The sequence below is a fragment of the Stylophora pistillata genome, chromosome 1 (assembly GCF_964205215.1).
Source record: "Stylophora pistillata chromosome 1, jaStyPist1.2, whole genome shotgun sequence".
NCBI lineage: Eukaryota > Metazoa > Cnidaria > Anthozoa > Scleractinia > Pocilloporidae > Stylophora > Stylophora pistillata.
Genome location: NC_142519.1, coordinates 33,398,215 through 33,411,851, shown reverse-complemented (window position 1 = coordinate 33,411,851; position 13,637 = coordinate 33,398,215). Strand labels below are relative to the sequence as shown.

The 13,637-nt window shown below is 38.3% G+C and overlaps 3 protein-coding genes and 1 long non-coding RNA gene across 5 annotated transcripts in view; 2 read left to right on the top strand and 2 right to left on the bottom strand.

Annotated features, from left to right (window-relative positions):
* LOC148742180 (uncharacterized) lies at positions 1-5,030 on the bottom strand. Its single transcript, XR_015998572.1, has 2 exons — positions 4,094-5,030; positions 1-1,279 (listed from the first exon to the last, which is right to left on the bottom strand). It is a non-coding gene; the product is annotated as an uncharacterized LOC148742180 (long non-coding RNA).
* Positions 4,849-13,637, top strand: part of LOC111323760 (uncharacterized) — a 16,672-nt gene continuing 7,883 nt past the window's right edge. For both annotated transcript variants that reach the window (XM_088752757.1, XM_088752764.1), the window contains exon 1: positions 4,849-4,970. In XM_088752757.1, the coding sequence (XP_088608883.1) occupies positions 4,947-4,970 (24 nt within the window). In that variant the 5' untranslated portion in view covers positions 4,849-4,946. The remainder of the gene's footprint in view (positions 4,971-13,637) is intronic.
* On the top strand, positions 5,071-10,326 carry LOC148742179 (uncharacterized). Its single transcript, XM_088752724.1, has 2 exons — positions 5,071-6,360; positions 7,072-10,326. The coding sequence occupies exons 1-2, from the start codon at positions 5,149-5,151 to the stop codon at positions 8,881-8,883; spliced, it is 3,024 nt and encodes a 1,007-aa protein (XP_088608850.1). The 5' UTR covers positions 5,071-5,148; the 3' UTR covers positions 8,884-10,326.
* LOC148742178 (ATP-dependent DNA helicase Q1-like) lies at positions 10,143-12,749 on the bottom strand. The gene is made up of 2 exons (XM_088752734.1): positions 12,175-12,749; positions 10,143-11,499 (listed from the first exon to the last, which is right to left on the bottom strand). The coding sequence occupies exons 1-2, from the start codon at positions 12,732-12,734 to the stop codon at positions 10,368-10,370; spliced, it is 1,692 nt and encodes a 563-aa protein (XP_088608860.1). The 5' UTR covers positions 12,735-12,749; the 3' UTR covers positions 10,143-10,367.

The following is a 13,637-nucleotide window of genomic DNA, read 5'->3' as shown; positions in this document are numbered from 1 at the left end:
TGGTTTCAATAAACATACACACATAGTTTATTTGGTAACGCAGGTTACAGAATACGCAAGACTGAAGTCCTGATGTGGACCTCCTTATGTACTATCTATCTACTATCTATCTGAGTTAAATAATAATTAATAGTAATAATACAAATATAAAACTATGAACTACAATTTAAGATAAGATTAATAAAGAAATTCCTCACTCCTATTTCTTATCATGGAAGGTTCCTTCTTATAGCTTATGGAATTAATTAAGTCCTTGCTAGGTGTAAGTCTTTTTTTTAAAACATTCTAAGCCAGAAGACTATTTTATTGAATCAGGAAGTGAATTCCATGCAATGGCAGCTCTATGCTTAAAAGTCAGCCTGCCAATTTCTGTTTTAGGACTTGGAAATTCAATATTCATTGATTTCCTCAGGCAGTGAGATGATTGTTTTAACATTACTAGATCATTTAAAACATTGGTATTGCATCTATGGTAGGATTTATATGCTTCTACTAACAGTCTCTTAATATAGTAAAAAGATAAATTGTTCCAGCCTTTCAATTCCTTGAAAGTTTAAAAATAAGTTTAGAAGCTCGTATATGAGCACGCTCAAGATCATCCGTTAGTGCAGGTGAGCAGGAACCCCATACTAGTATTCCGTACAAGACACTTGGAAGTACAGTCCTAAAATAAATGGTCTGTAGAATGGATGATGGCAAGAATTTAATTCTTCGGAGGACTGCTATTTTCTTATTAAAAGATTTTAACAGACTTTTGGTGTGTTCTTGCCAAGAAAGATTACTGTCTATAGTTACTCCTAGACATTTACATGATGATTTAAATGCAATAAATTTTTCACCATACTTCAAAGGCAACAATGGACCAATGAATCTTTGTTTAGATAATAATAAGGCTTCTGACTTAGTTTCAGGAGCAATCAATCTGTTAGCACCACATCAACTAACTTGATCCAGTATAACTTGCATAGCCTTAATTATAATATCTATATTATCACTTACTGTAAATATGGTAGTATCATCAGCAAACATATAAAGTTCTCCTGAGGTTACAAATTCAGGAAAGCCATTGACATAAAGAGAAAACGGTTTGGGTCCTAAGATTGACCCTTGTGGTACTCCAAACATGATAGAGCTAGTGTCTGATTTCACTTCGTTAACTTGAACAAATTGGTTATGATTTAGCAGGTAGCTTCCCATCCAAGATAGTAAATTTCCTGATATACCAACAGCTTTCAACTTTTGTAATAGGATGGTATGGTTCACCAAGTCAAAGGCCTTCCTGAAGTTAATAAACAGTACACCAATTTTAATATTATTATCTAGGGCTCACTTCCAAGTGTCAGTAAGATGAAGAAGGAGACCCTCTGTAGAATGATTTTTGCGAAAGCCCCATTGATTGTCACTAAGCAGGTTTTGAGCTTCAATGTGAATGTCTATGCTATTGCTTATAATGTCTTAAAGAATCTTTCCTGGAATACTTAAGAGAGATATGGGCCTGAAGTTGCTCATATCAGTGGGTGCTCCCTTTTTAAATACTGGCTTAACACGTGAGAGTTTCCAGTTTGTTGGAAAAACTGCATCATCTATACTTTTCTTGAAAACTGGTATCAGGCTATGGATAGAAGATTCCCCAAGGAGTTTAAGGTCCTTGGGTGAAACTAGGTCCAGTCCAGTAGCTTTATTCGGATTTGATGATTTTTCAATTTTTGTCTTCACTAGCTCCCAATTTAACTCTACGTCACATCTTGTAGGAGCGCCTAGAGAGAGCGCTTGTCGTCTAGTGCGGCTTTGCAAGGTGAACATCAGTACTAAACACTAACTATTTTGAATTTAGATATCGGTTTACGTTTTGCTTAAAAAAGCCGCTCCTGTTTACAAAGAAATGGCACGCGATTGTTTCACGAGAACTCGTCGTAAAATGTAGTTTGCCTTGAGAAAAACATGGAATCCAGTGCTCTAAGAATATTTAAAGTGAGTCAGGAACACATTTGCTCACTTTCCTTACAATATTAACAACATCAGCAACAACTAATGGACAAATCAATAAGATCTGTCCTTTTAAGGACTCCGTATCTATTGTTTCTACGCACCAGCTTTCTATGCATTTTTGGGTGCATCTTAAAAAAGTCAGTGAAGTATTGAAATCTGAATGTATTAAAAAAAAATTCGTTTTAAGGAGGCAATCGTTTCAAACAGACAACATTTTTTTTGTGCGCTACACAAGTAATTCTTTTGAATCAATGTTAATTACACCTTGTGTAGTTATCAACATACCGAATTCTACTTCACTTGACTTTGTGAAAAGCAAACTGACCTCTGCCAGATGAGATTGTTAATATCTGTTTGATTTAAAATATTTCTTTCCCTGCTCAATATTGCGAAGCACATTTGAGCATATCCAAAATTAAAAAGTAGTAAAAAATATTTCACACTATTATTATTACTATTGTTATTATTATTATTAGTATTATTACTATTATTATTACAACCCTCTGGCCTCATTTTAGAACAAAAACTCTATTGAATATAACTTGCACATTGTAGAGAGGCTAGGAAGGCTTTTAGAACTAAACCAAAATACTTTAATTCTAATTTGACCTTGTTATGAAAGAGGTTTATTGCATTGCAATATCATGAAGTAATCAACAGTGTTCAAGTATTCAGTGTTCAAGAGTATTAATTGGTTGTGCACTTTACTTGGCAAATAATTCATGGGTGTATGATGGCAAAAAGGGAGAGAAATAACTGAGAAATGGTGCTTGTCAAGACTGTGAGGAACTTAACATCTCAGGTAGCTGTGCTTCTTGTAGGAATCATAGACCCTTAATGTCAACTGGGCAATCAGCTTCTTATTTACTTGTCGTTACATTAAGTTACGTTTGAACAAGAAACATAACCTTGACAGAGCTCAACAACATCGCAACCTGTGGGGTCGCCAAAGTGACTAGATTTTGCACAGTGGCAATTAACTTTTTGTACTCAGTCACCAGCCGGCCACTAAGATTTTTTACATTCGTATTTTCAATTTCCTTAGATCCCTTGTGAGTTTCTCATTTGCAGTTGCAAAACTTTCTAGAAAATTTTTGGAGACTGGAAAATTGATGCTCGAAACCAAATCTAAAAAATTTAGCAGGCACCTGGCCTCAAGGTTTACTTTGAAAGTCAAGCCCTGTCTAGTCTGAGTCACTAATTAGGGCCATACACAAGGTATGCTAATGCAAATTATCAAAATAAGAGCTTCCTCAACAGCGACACAACACTCGTAGTTAGCTTTGTCTTCAACATAGTCACACAATGTATGTACCCATACTGCACAGTTACTGCACTCCACCCAGTCAACTAAGCCTCCATCACTGCCAAGGCCATCTTAAAGCAGAAAGTGCATACCTCTGGATCAACTTTATTTAATGTAGATTGAGAAATTACAGGTTTTTTCTTTTGGAGTTTTCGTTTTCCTTTCGTGAAAAAGAAACGCTGTTGTTTCTCTGCAAGCTTATTTGAAGGGTAGATTTTGGTTTTTAGATATTGAAGATCATTGCCAACCACAGCAAGTCCTCTTGCCACTGATACTGCGGAACGAATGTGATGGAGAGCTGCGTGAATGGCGTCGCTACTCGGCGCATTTGCAAATGCCCCGTTCTCTAGAATTATGGCTTTCAACCGATTTATTGTTTCAAAATCCTTTTTTTCTCGCTGTTGATGATGAAAAAAAAACCTCTGAAATAGTACTATGATGTACTCCTTCAATGGTCTATATTGGCTCTAGTCTCAAGTCAAATTTTGCAGCTCATCGAAGTTTTGAACGTTATGAGCCCAGACCCCTGCTTTAATTTCCGGCGCAGTGCTCTACCATTTCAGCTATCAAGCCAACTGGGATCTGGACATTTAAGTGATTTCTCAAATCATCCCGTAGATGATGTTTCAGTAAGTGAAAGCGTTACATCAATCCCGCAACAGTAATTTCCGGTCAGGTCAGGATTATCTGCAAAGATTTCTTCAGCCTTTGTGACCCTTTTTTCGAATTAAAGTGAAGTTGGTTTTTCTCCTTTCAAGAGCTAATATGTAGCTCCAAATGGAAAAAAAAATTACTCACCGTAAGTAGGTAGAAGATCGTCGAAGGGTTTATCCCATATCATGTCTTGAAATGAATCAATAGTTGTTGCGGATATCTCACGCTTAGTTTTTGGCTGATGAAAGCCTTTCGCAAACCACTCCATCTCCGCCTTGAAGGCGTGGGGCATTTGACTTCTGCAAATTGCATTAGAAGGATTTATTTCCATTAGATCAACAGTGAAAAAGTCAGGATCATTCAAGCGTATCGAGCCGCTTTATTTTATTCAGGAATTTCAATTTCCCGCAATTTGGCTTTAACAAGCAGGCGCACTTATGGTGACTAGGTACCAACTCCCTCTGAGTTATTTCTTAGTGTCTAGTCTGTTCTCGGCTTGGGTGACGCGCTGTCTCTAATGGCATGTGTCAGCTTGGAGAATTTCGTTGTGACTCATTAGTTTCTGGACAGGTGCGAGGTAACAATGAATGCTTTTAAACCTGTAATACTGCCAGCAGTCTAAAGATAAAACTTGAATGCTTGGAAACTCGATTGGCATAGTCACATTGGAAACTCGATTGGCATAGTCACATCGAAAAACTAACGAAAAAGATCGCCTCTGGTATCGGGGCCCTAAAGCGAATTAGGCACCTGATCCCAGCATCAACCTTACATCTCATCTACCAAGCTTTAGTAAAACCTCACTTTGATTACTGTGACATTGTTTGGGGTAGCTGTGGGAAAACGCTACGAGACAAACTGCAGAAATTGCAGAATAGAGCAGCCCGTGTGTTGACATTCTCAACTATGATGCTGATGCAACTGAGCTACTCGAGTTTTTAGGGTGGAAAAATCTTGCACGCCAGCAGGAAATCCATAAAGCCACCATGATGTTTAGATGTCTGCACGGGCTAGCTCCAAGGTATCTATATTCAAAGTTTACGTGGCGTGACTCTGCTTATCAACCTCGTTCCCAGGGCCTTTTCCCTTAGTTGGGGGTGGGGCGGGAAAAGGCCCTGGCATCGGCCGGTCAGATCAACATTTTGATTGGTTGATTGATTTAAATAATTTATGTGAACCTTGGTCATAAAATATAATTTATGCATTATTCCGAAGTCATAATGGCGGAAAGTATGCCTACACCAACAAAGATTTCTTCTAGAAATCCGGTTTGCAGACTCTGCGGTGATTCTCGCGAGAGTCGTCATATGCTTCGAATATTTAGCAAAGCTGGTTCATCAAAAGATCTGTGTGCAAAAGTCCATAAAACCTGTGGTATAACTATTTTTGAGGACGATACGAGATCAAAGATCGCATGTCGGAGTTGCGTTACATTCGTAAACAAGATGGAACAGTTTATTCAGAGAGCTCAATCCATGGACAATATGTCGTCCGATCAAAGTTCTGAATATGCTGTAAAGAGATGTGTACAACTTTCACCTTCTTCGCTTCAGCCGTCGAAACGTGTATCAAAGAATTTGCCATGCGAAAGCTCATGCGTCACCTCAGCAGATGAGCTGTCGAAGCGAATCACACCAAAAAAATCTGCAAAGCAGCTTTCCTTCTCAACTCCCCAAGTTGCGACTGTTTTAACGCCTATATCATCAGGAGATAGCTTCAAAATAACTTCTATTGATCAGGCGAAGCGAACAACATCAATTTTTGCAAAACAGCCGTCTTTCTCAACTCCCCAAGATGCTAGTGTTATTGCCACGTCTACAGGACATGATTGTGCAGCCACTTCGGTGGATCAGTCGTCGAGGCTAACAACACCAAGGTCTGAAGGGCAGCCATTTTTTTTAACTCGGCAATCTGTTCTAAGGCCTAAATCAATAGGAGATAATGATTGCACCTCATTAGAAGCTCAATCGTTATTGACTGAAAGACAGCAGAAAATGATTCTACAAGCTGTCAGTAACAGGGATGCAACTGTGTTGACGGCTATCTTGAAAGATTACTGTCCAAGTGTTGTGGACGAGTTAAAAAAGACCAGCAGTGAGGAGTTGAAAACGTCGTGTGCAAAGCTGTGCAAACGTTCGCAAGGTTCCGTTTTATATGGAAATGAATTTGAGAGCATGAACAGTTTCGATTTCAATAAAATTTGGGTCGAATTGAAGACGAACCACCCTTATCTTGTCGAGATTATGAACGCAGTGTCTGGCAAAGAGAAGTCCGTCTCAGACACAAAGCGTGAGCTTCAAGTAAAGTACAGTTTTCTGTACTCGATCCTCATGAACGAGAGATGGCACGAACTCAACCTGGTGAAACGTGTGAATACAGTTCTCATCAATGAAGGTGGATGTACCAAAAAGGTAATTCTTAGCTAAAGATATATATAACATTGGATTGTTATCCTTAATCAACTGCTTTAGTCGCACTGTAGTATTTATTATTCACCAGTGCAATCATGCATTGAATACAATCTGCATTTTATCCTCTTAATTATATAAAGCTCTGCAGAAATTTGATCCTTGTGAGGTAGTTTTGTGTTAGGTTGTGATTGTGATTCTAATTGAAAGATCCATTCAGAAATATATTGTGAGTGATAGGATAAGTATAGGTAATTGCATGACTTGTAGTGGTATTTGGCAATAATACCGCGATTAATATTTCAAAATTGACCGAAATACCATGAGCCGCGAAGCGGTGAGTGGTATTTGGATAATTTTGAAATATTACGAGCCGGTATTATTGCCAAATACCACTACAAGTCATGCTATTATTTCTTTATAACAGAAGCCGAGAAATTTTCGGAAACGCACACGAGTCCTTTATTTCGTTACGGTTGAAAAAACAAACACAGGCCAAAAGGAAAAGGCAAAGTAAAAGGTTGTCATGGTAACCTTGTTATACCATCCATTTTTATTCTGTTTTACCACTATTACGCGAAAATAGGGCCATTATCAACCAATCAAAACTCCGAAATTTCTTGGCTTATATTATAAAGTTGTGAAACAGGAGGTTACTGCATGTGCATGTGTAGTTAATTTGCTGTTAATTTCTGATTCCCTTGTAATCCCTAGCTTCAAGAACGACTGAACAAACTTGGTGTGTGCCTATCATCTGGGAGAAGGGACACCCTGCTGAAGCTCTTAGGGGGTCATTTTTCAGACAAAGTGGTTCAGCAAGTAAAGAGAGGTAGTGTGTTCCGAGGCACTGGTGACAACTGGGACCTGAAAATTTTGAAAGGGCACATGAGAAAGGAAATTCAGAATGAGGATCTACACTTATTTGCCAGTAACTTGATTGAGAACCGAATTAACTTCAATCACTTGCCTAATGACAACCCTAAAGGAAACATCAAAGATTTCCCTCGATATAATTTTTCCTTGAATGTTCCTGAATGGAAACGTTATGCAGAATGTGCCACAATTATTTTTGGTAGAATTGTTCTTGAGTTTTTTCCCAAATTTAAGTTTTTGAAATCTGTTATACCAGATCACATTCCTCATGAGTACAGCCAGCAAATGTCACAGAAGTCTACCATAGTAAGTTTGCCAATCATCAATGCAAATGAAGCAAAGTATGATGATTGTGTTCACATATTAAGAACTTATGAAAAGTGGATTGCTGAAATCTATGTTCAAGCAGGGTTGCTAGATGAACTGCCACACACTGACAATCCACTGATTCCCGACGGGCCTGCAGCATCTGGACAGACAAATGCGCACCAACCAGACACCCATGATGATGCAATGAGGGAGATGAAGATTACATTTGCAGGTGATCAGCTCACTCGGGTCAGATTTGCAGGTGCCAAAGATCTGCTATCTGGTTCTCACACAGCAGCTGATCGTTTTGAACATTGCTCACCTTTTAAACCAGTAATGTGGCATACAAAAGCATCCCTTCTGCAGTATTCTTACTCGTTTCTTCACAAAGCTGAGTCTGTGAATCAAGTTGGCACCTTAAAGTACTTCAGAGAGAAGTACAATAGGAGGAATGCTACCCCATCCAAAGTTCTTGACTCCTATGAAGGAAGTGAAGAGTTGTTCCTCAGCGTGGGGAAAGCTTACATCATAACAGCTGCCCTGAACTTTTTTGGGATGTCAGACCTAGAGGACACTCCCTCAGCACATAAATTCCCAGAAAACATTGCACATAAGAGCTCAGAAAACAAGAAGAAGTACTTTGATGATGCTTTTGGAAAGTTCACTGACAAGTTCCTATTACAGAAAGTAGATGTCAATGACTGTGACGATGAAGATGATTATATAAGAAATTATGCCCTTTGTTGTATTTTCCTGGCTACTCTTGTCATGCAGATGAAGGACACTGCAGGCAACAGAAATCTCATCAACCAAAAACTTTTGCTGTCAGTTTTCAAGTCTATGGGGGCTTACAGCAAATATGCTATTGAAATGTTTGTGAGTATAGCTCAGATTGAGTGCCTGCTAACCCCACGCTTATCTGAACAGTTCAAATGGGGATTTTTTGTTAACTGGAGGGGTGGTGCCGGAAAGAATATTGAAGATGATTTGGCCCAAGAAATTTCAAATAGATGCAGTAAACACATTGTCCAAAGGCAGGGACCAAACAAGAGTCTAAACTCAATTAGCAAGGTCTGTAAAGCAACTACTGGCATCCATCAGATTGTAGAGCAGTTTGACTCATCTGTGGGCATCCATAAGACATCTGTGCAACATACAATGTGCAACTCACTTAATGATGAGAAAGAAATGGTGAATGACCTATTGCATTTGAATCCTTTTAATCATGTGCCTGGAAGAAGTCATGACAGCTTCCCTGACATTAAAAGGTCTCCCTTAAGGTATTTGAACATTGTTGACTATCATCAGTGGCTGGCCAAACACATGGGAGAATTATCAACCTAGATACTACTGAGGATGATTGTAGTTATTCACTGACTATTGAATCGCCAAATTCTGCACAATACAAGTAGTAATGACGTAACTGACCTCTCTTAGACCCTTATCTTTCAGTTAAGACTAGTGAGCCACTGAATTTCTGCTGAGATCGATATTTATGGGTTACTGACCAAGTGCAAGGTCGTGATGGCTGGGTATTAGCCACTTTCTTTTTTTGTCTTTTTTTTGCATGTTTATGGACTGAGATGGAGTAAAGCTCCATAAACAGATTTCCAGTATCCAGCCATCTTGAAAGAACAGGCTAGGTCAATTTTGGATTTATTACATGGCTTTTAAGGAAGTTTCGTGCAGGACACAGCAGTTAATCACAAGTGGGTTAGAAAGTGCCATCTTGCCTGCTCACCAAGCTAGTTCTATAATTATATCGTTGAATGAAATATATATACCGTAAGACACTGACTTTTAGTTAAAACAGCTGAATCTCTGAATTTAGCAAAATACAAGTAGTAATGCCTTACTTAACATCTCTGGGATCCTGAATTTTTATTAAAGACAAGTGAGCCATTAAATTTCAGCTGAGATGTTATGGCTTTTATGAGGATAGCCAATAACCTGAAATAATAGCAATAACACTACTAGTACTGTGTAGTGTTGTGCTATTCATGGATCATAATCAAAAACTGATAAGACTTAAAGTGATGTGGCAGTTGATCATGCTTGATATATAATCAATTATTTTGGGAAACTGAAAAATTTATTGCAGTCAACTTAGAACAAATAAAACTAGGGTGTTTCCTTTCTCTAGGACCAACATAACAGCAGATTTAATCCATTAATATGTCCTATTAATTGTGTGAATTGTACCTTGTTTACTTGTAGCTTATGAGTTCAATATGGTAAACATTTAGCAAAATCTGCAAGTATCGTGGTAAATAAGAAATCTTATCTTAGTAAATAAGAAATTTATCTTGGTAAATAAGAAATTATTTTCGCTTTTACAATGTGACAAGGTCCTGTTTATAAGGAAAATATGTGGGGTACTTATCAGCAGACTCATCCAATTGTCATTGATGGCTGGTTGGTAAGGACAGTGTGTGTGCTTATTTCCAATGACCTACTACAAAATCTCAGCAGATTTCCAACATTAGTACATGTAATATGGGGTTCACAGATCCTTGTGAAGTTTGTGTACTAACAAACTTTAAAAGGTAAACAATCTGATCAGTACCATGGTAGCAACAGAGATAATTAATATCAAAAGTGACTTTTGGTGTGTGAATCAAGATCTATTTAGAGTTGCCCACAGTATTTACAATTTAAGTTGACTTTCTCACCACATTATTGTGCTCAGACATAGCAAAAAGGAAACAAAGGTAAACAAACTGATCGGTATTGTAGAAACAACAGATATAATCAATATCAATATTGATTTTGGTTTGAATCAAGATACCTTGTAGTAGTTTGCAGTCTTTATAATAAGTACTGATGTTCTAATCATCATCAGAGTTCATTACAGTTCTACACAGAGTAGTGTGCTTGCATATTAGCGAAAAGATCTGAGAGGAACAGATTTCATCCCAGATACCAAAGGTCTTCAATAGGTCTGTTTCTGATTCAATATACTCCACTCCCTCCATAACTTTTGTAACCAGATTGTTATCTACAGAAATGTCAAATAGCATGGAACTCTCTGATGCTGCTTGGGACTCTTGGGCAGAAATTGCACCCCTGATTAATCTTTCAAGGATAACACTGTTATTGTTGGGCAGTAATCTCACCTTGCTTTTAACAACATGAGGTACATCCTCCTCAGTTATTTTGAACTTTCCATCACATATACAGCAACAGTTATCTTGCTGAACACAAGAGAATCCAAAGTAATCTAGAAGAAGTTTCCTCTGACAGGTGTCTTGTGATTTGCAGTAAGTTTTCATTGATTCTTCTACATGTTTCATATTATTTCCAATATCAGAATTATTGTAGTAGAGTGTAGCACACGATGAAAGTCCTGTGCGACCGGCCCGACCAATTTCTTGCATGTATGCTTCAAGGCTACTTGGTGGTGTTATGTGAATAATGTTCAGCACATAAGGAGCATGAACCCCCATGCCAAGTGCTGATGTTGCAAAGAGCACCCTCACCCTCGAATTTTCTTTCTTTATTTCTGACAAAATATCTTTCTTCATGCGACTTGTTTGGGGGGCATGAAATTGAGCAAACAGTCTTGCAGTGGGTTCTGAAGTTTCTCCAACATACTGCTTGTCTCCCAATATTCTTTCAAATAATCCATAAGCATATCCACAATATTTCAATTTTAAGTAGACAATTGTCATGGGATAGTTTTCTCTTTGAATTGCTAGTTGATTGGCAATTGGCCCAAGGATTTGATCATAACTTTCATCCCCATGGTGGTTACTCCATCGCAATTTCTTATTCAGATATATGTTTACCCGGTTGGGGTTTTGTGCAACAATTTTGCACTCATCTTTTAAACACAGACTTCGCTTCAAGCCCCTCAATAAATGAGGTGGTGCTGTTGCTGTTAGAGCCATTGTGGGTACATTAGGAAAAAAGGCCTTCAACACCGAAAGATCTTTGAAGTCCTTTCTAAATTCTTCACCCCTGAAAAAGAAAAGTAAACCCTGTAATATATATATCTATATCTATAACGTTTTCTTTTGAGTTAACATGTTTCTGTAGAAGTATCTTTTGTATTTCATAATAGCTCCCTCATATGGATGGATGTCTATTAATAACTAAAAAGTATACTGTGTATACTGGTATATTTATTTTATCTTGAATTTATCTTTTAGCAAATGGCTTTATCTCCTTATTTACAGGTTATTTTAGGTTTGGGGGTCAACTTAATATAGAGCTTAGGTTCTTCCCTGTTGGCACCTTCTTTGTAATTGTTCAACTAAGAATAGTTCAGTTGTAGGGGCATGGAGACAAAGGTGAACATTCCACTTCTAAATCACAAAGCAATGCATCAAGAATTTGGAAAACTGCATGCCAGAATAAAACCATAGACAATTAATCTTGTTTCCTTGTACTGGCAAATAAATATAGATCAGTGAGCGGTGTAAACGTCACAGGAATCATAGATGAATTAGTTCCTAGAGAAAAATCTATCATACTCTATAAATAGAGAATACAGCAGAATTTCACCGTAAATACAAGTCAGTGCTGCAACCGTGCTTTAATTAGTTTTCCGAGACATAAGCTTATATAGATAATTTACTCTCTGAAACAAATATGAAATGAACAAACAAGAAATTAATAAATTTAGGCACTTACCATAATTCAACGCAGTGTGCTTCATCAACAACACAGGCCACAACATTGTCTTGAAAGACTTTGCTTCCCATCAATTCTCGCCCTTCCTTACTTAATAGAGTCTCTGGATGGGCGAATACGATCGAAGTGTTGCCGTTCACTACATCCTGAGGAAACTTTGTTGTGATCACGGCCACATGCTCGCTTGTTTCTTGTTCATTTCCGAACAAGTTCTCGGCCGTTTCTTTCGCGTTTACAGGTACCTGTAACACATCAGCGGTTATCCTCCGAGCTTTTAAAACTTTCAACTGGTCTTCAATGATGGAATTCAAAGGGCATACTACAATAACTATGTTCTTGGTTGTCTTGACAGGAAAGAAATTCGGTAGAAGGTGAAAAAGAATCGACTTGCCAAATCCAGTAGGTAGGACTCCGATAACATCCTGGCCTTTCAGCACATATTCAAAACACTTCATTTGAAGAGGTTTTAAATTCAATGATGGAAAATTACCTATATTCAAAGAAAATCCGACTCGGCGAAGGACTGACAAAAACTCTTCTGCACTCGGCGGGACCACCATCTTGAATATTTCTGTTAATATATGAATTCAGTACACCCAAGATTTTTGGGTGTTTTGAGATCATGTGACCGGCCGATCCCAGGGCCTTTTCCCGCCCCACCCCCAGCTCCACCCACCAACAAAGGGAAAAGACCCTGGGAACGAGGTTGTCTGCTTATGACCTCAGGGACTCTGAAAATAAGCTTAATGTTCCACTACCGCGCACTAATTATTACAGAAAAAGCTTTAGCTACAATGGCGCCACATTATGGAACAGTTTACCACGCGATATAAGGAACACAGAGTCTCTGGGGTTATTTAAACGTAAGATCAATGACATTTTTTAAGTCTAACGCACGGCATTCACGGAAAACAGCTTTAGTGTTATAGTATGTAGTTTTAATTTTAAATATCTTAGCGTATGTGATATGTATTTTTATAGGCTGATGAATTGATCGTGTCTAAATAAAGATTACAATACAATTACAATACAAAGGTCCTGCTGATCCGATCAACAGTCGAGAAAGACCTTAGCAGGTGGTTCTCAGTATGGTCATCATCATCATCATCAGTCTTCTTCGTGCTCTGTTGCGCATAAGGCCTTGATACTTCTCTTCCATCGGTCTCGGTCTCTTGCGATAATCCTCGCTTCTTCCCACGACTTCCAACCTGCCTCACTTCTTTCCTTTTCAATCGATCGCCTCCAAGTTGTTTTGGACCTGCCCACCTTTCTCTTACCGTCTGGTGACCATATGAGGGCTATTACGCAGTGGTGGTCTTGCGGCATCCTCAAGACATGTCCAAGAAGGTCAGGGTCTTTGAAAGTGCTATTAGGTCAGACCACAACATGGTTCTTGCATATCCACGAACATCTGCTAAGGCTAAACGTAGCAGCATACAGTTTAGAGATGTTAGAGAACATAG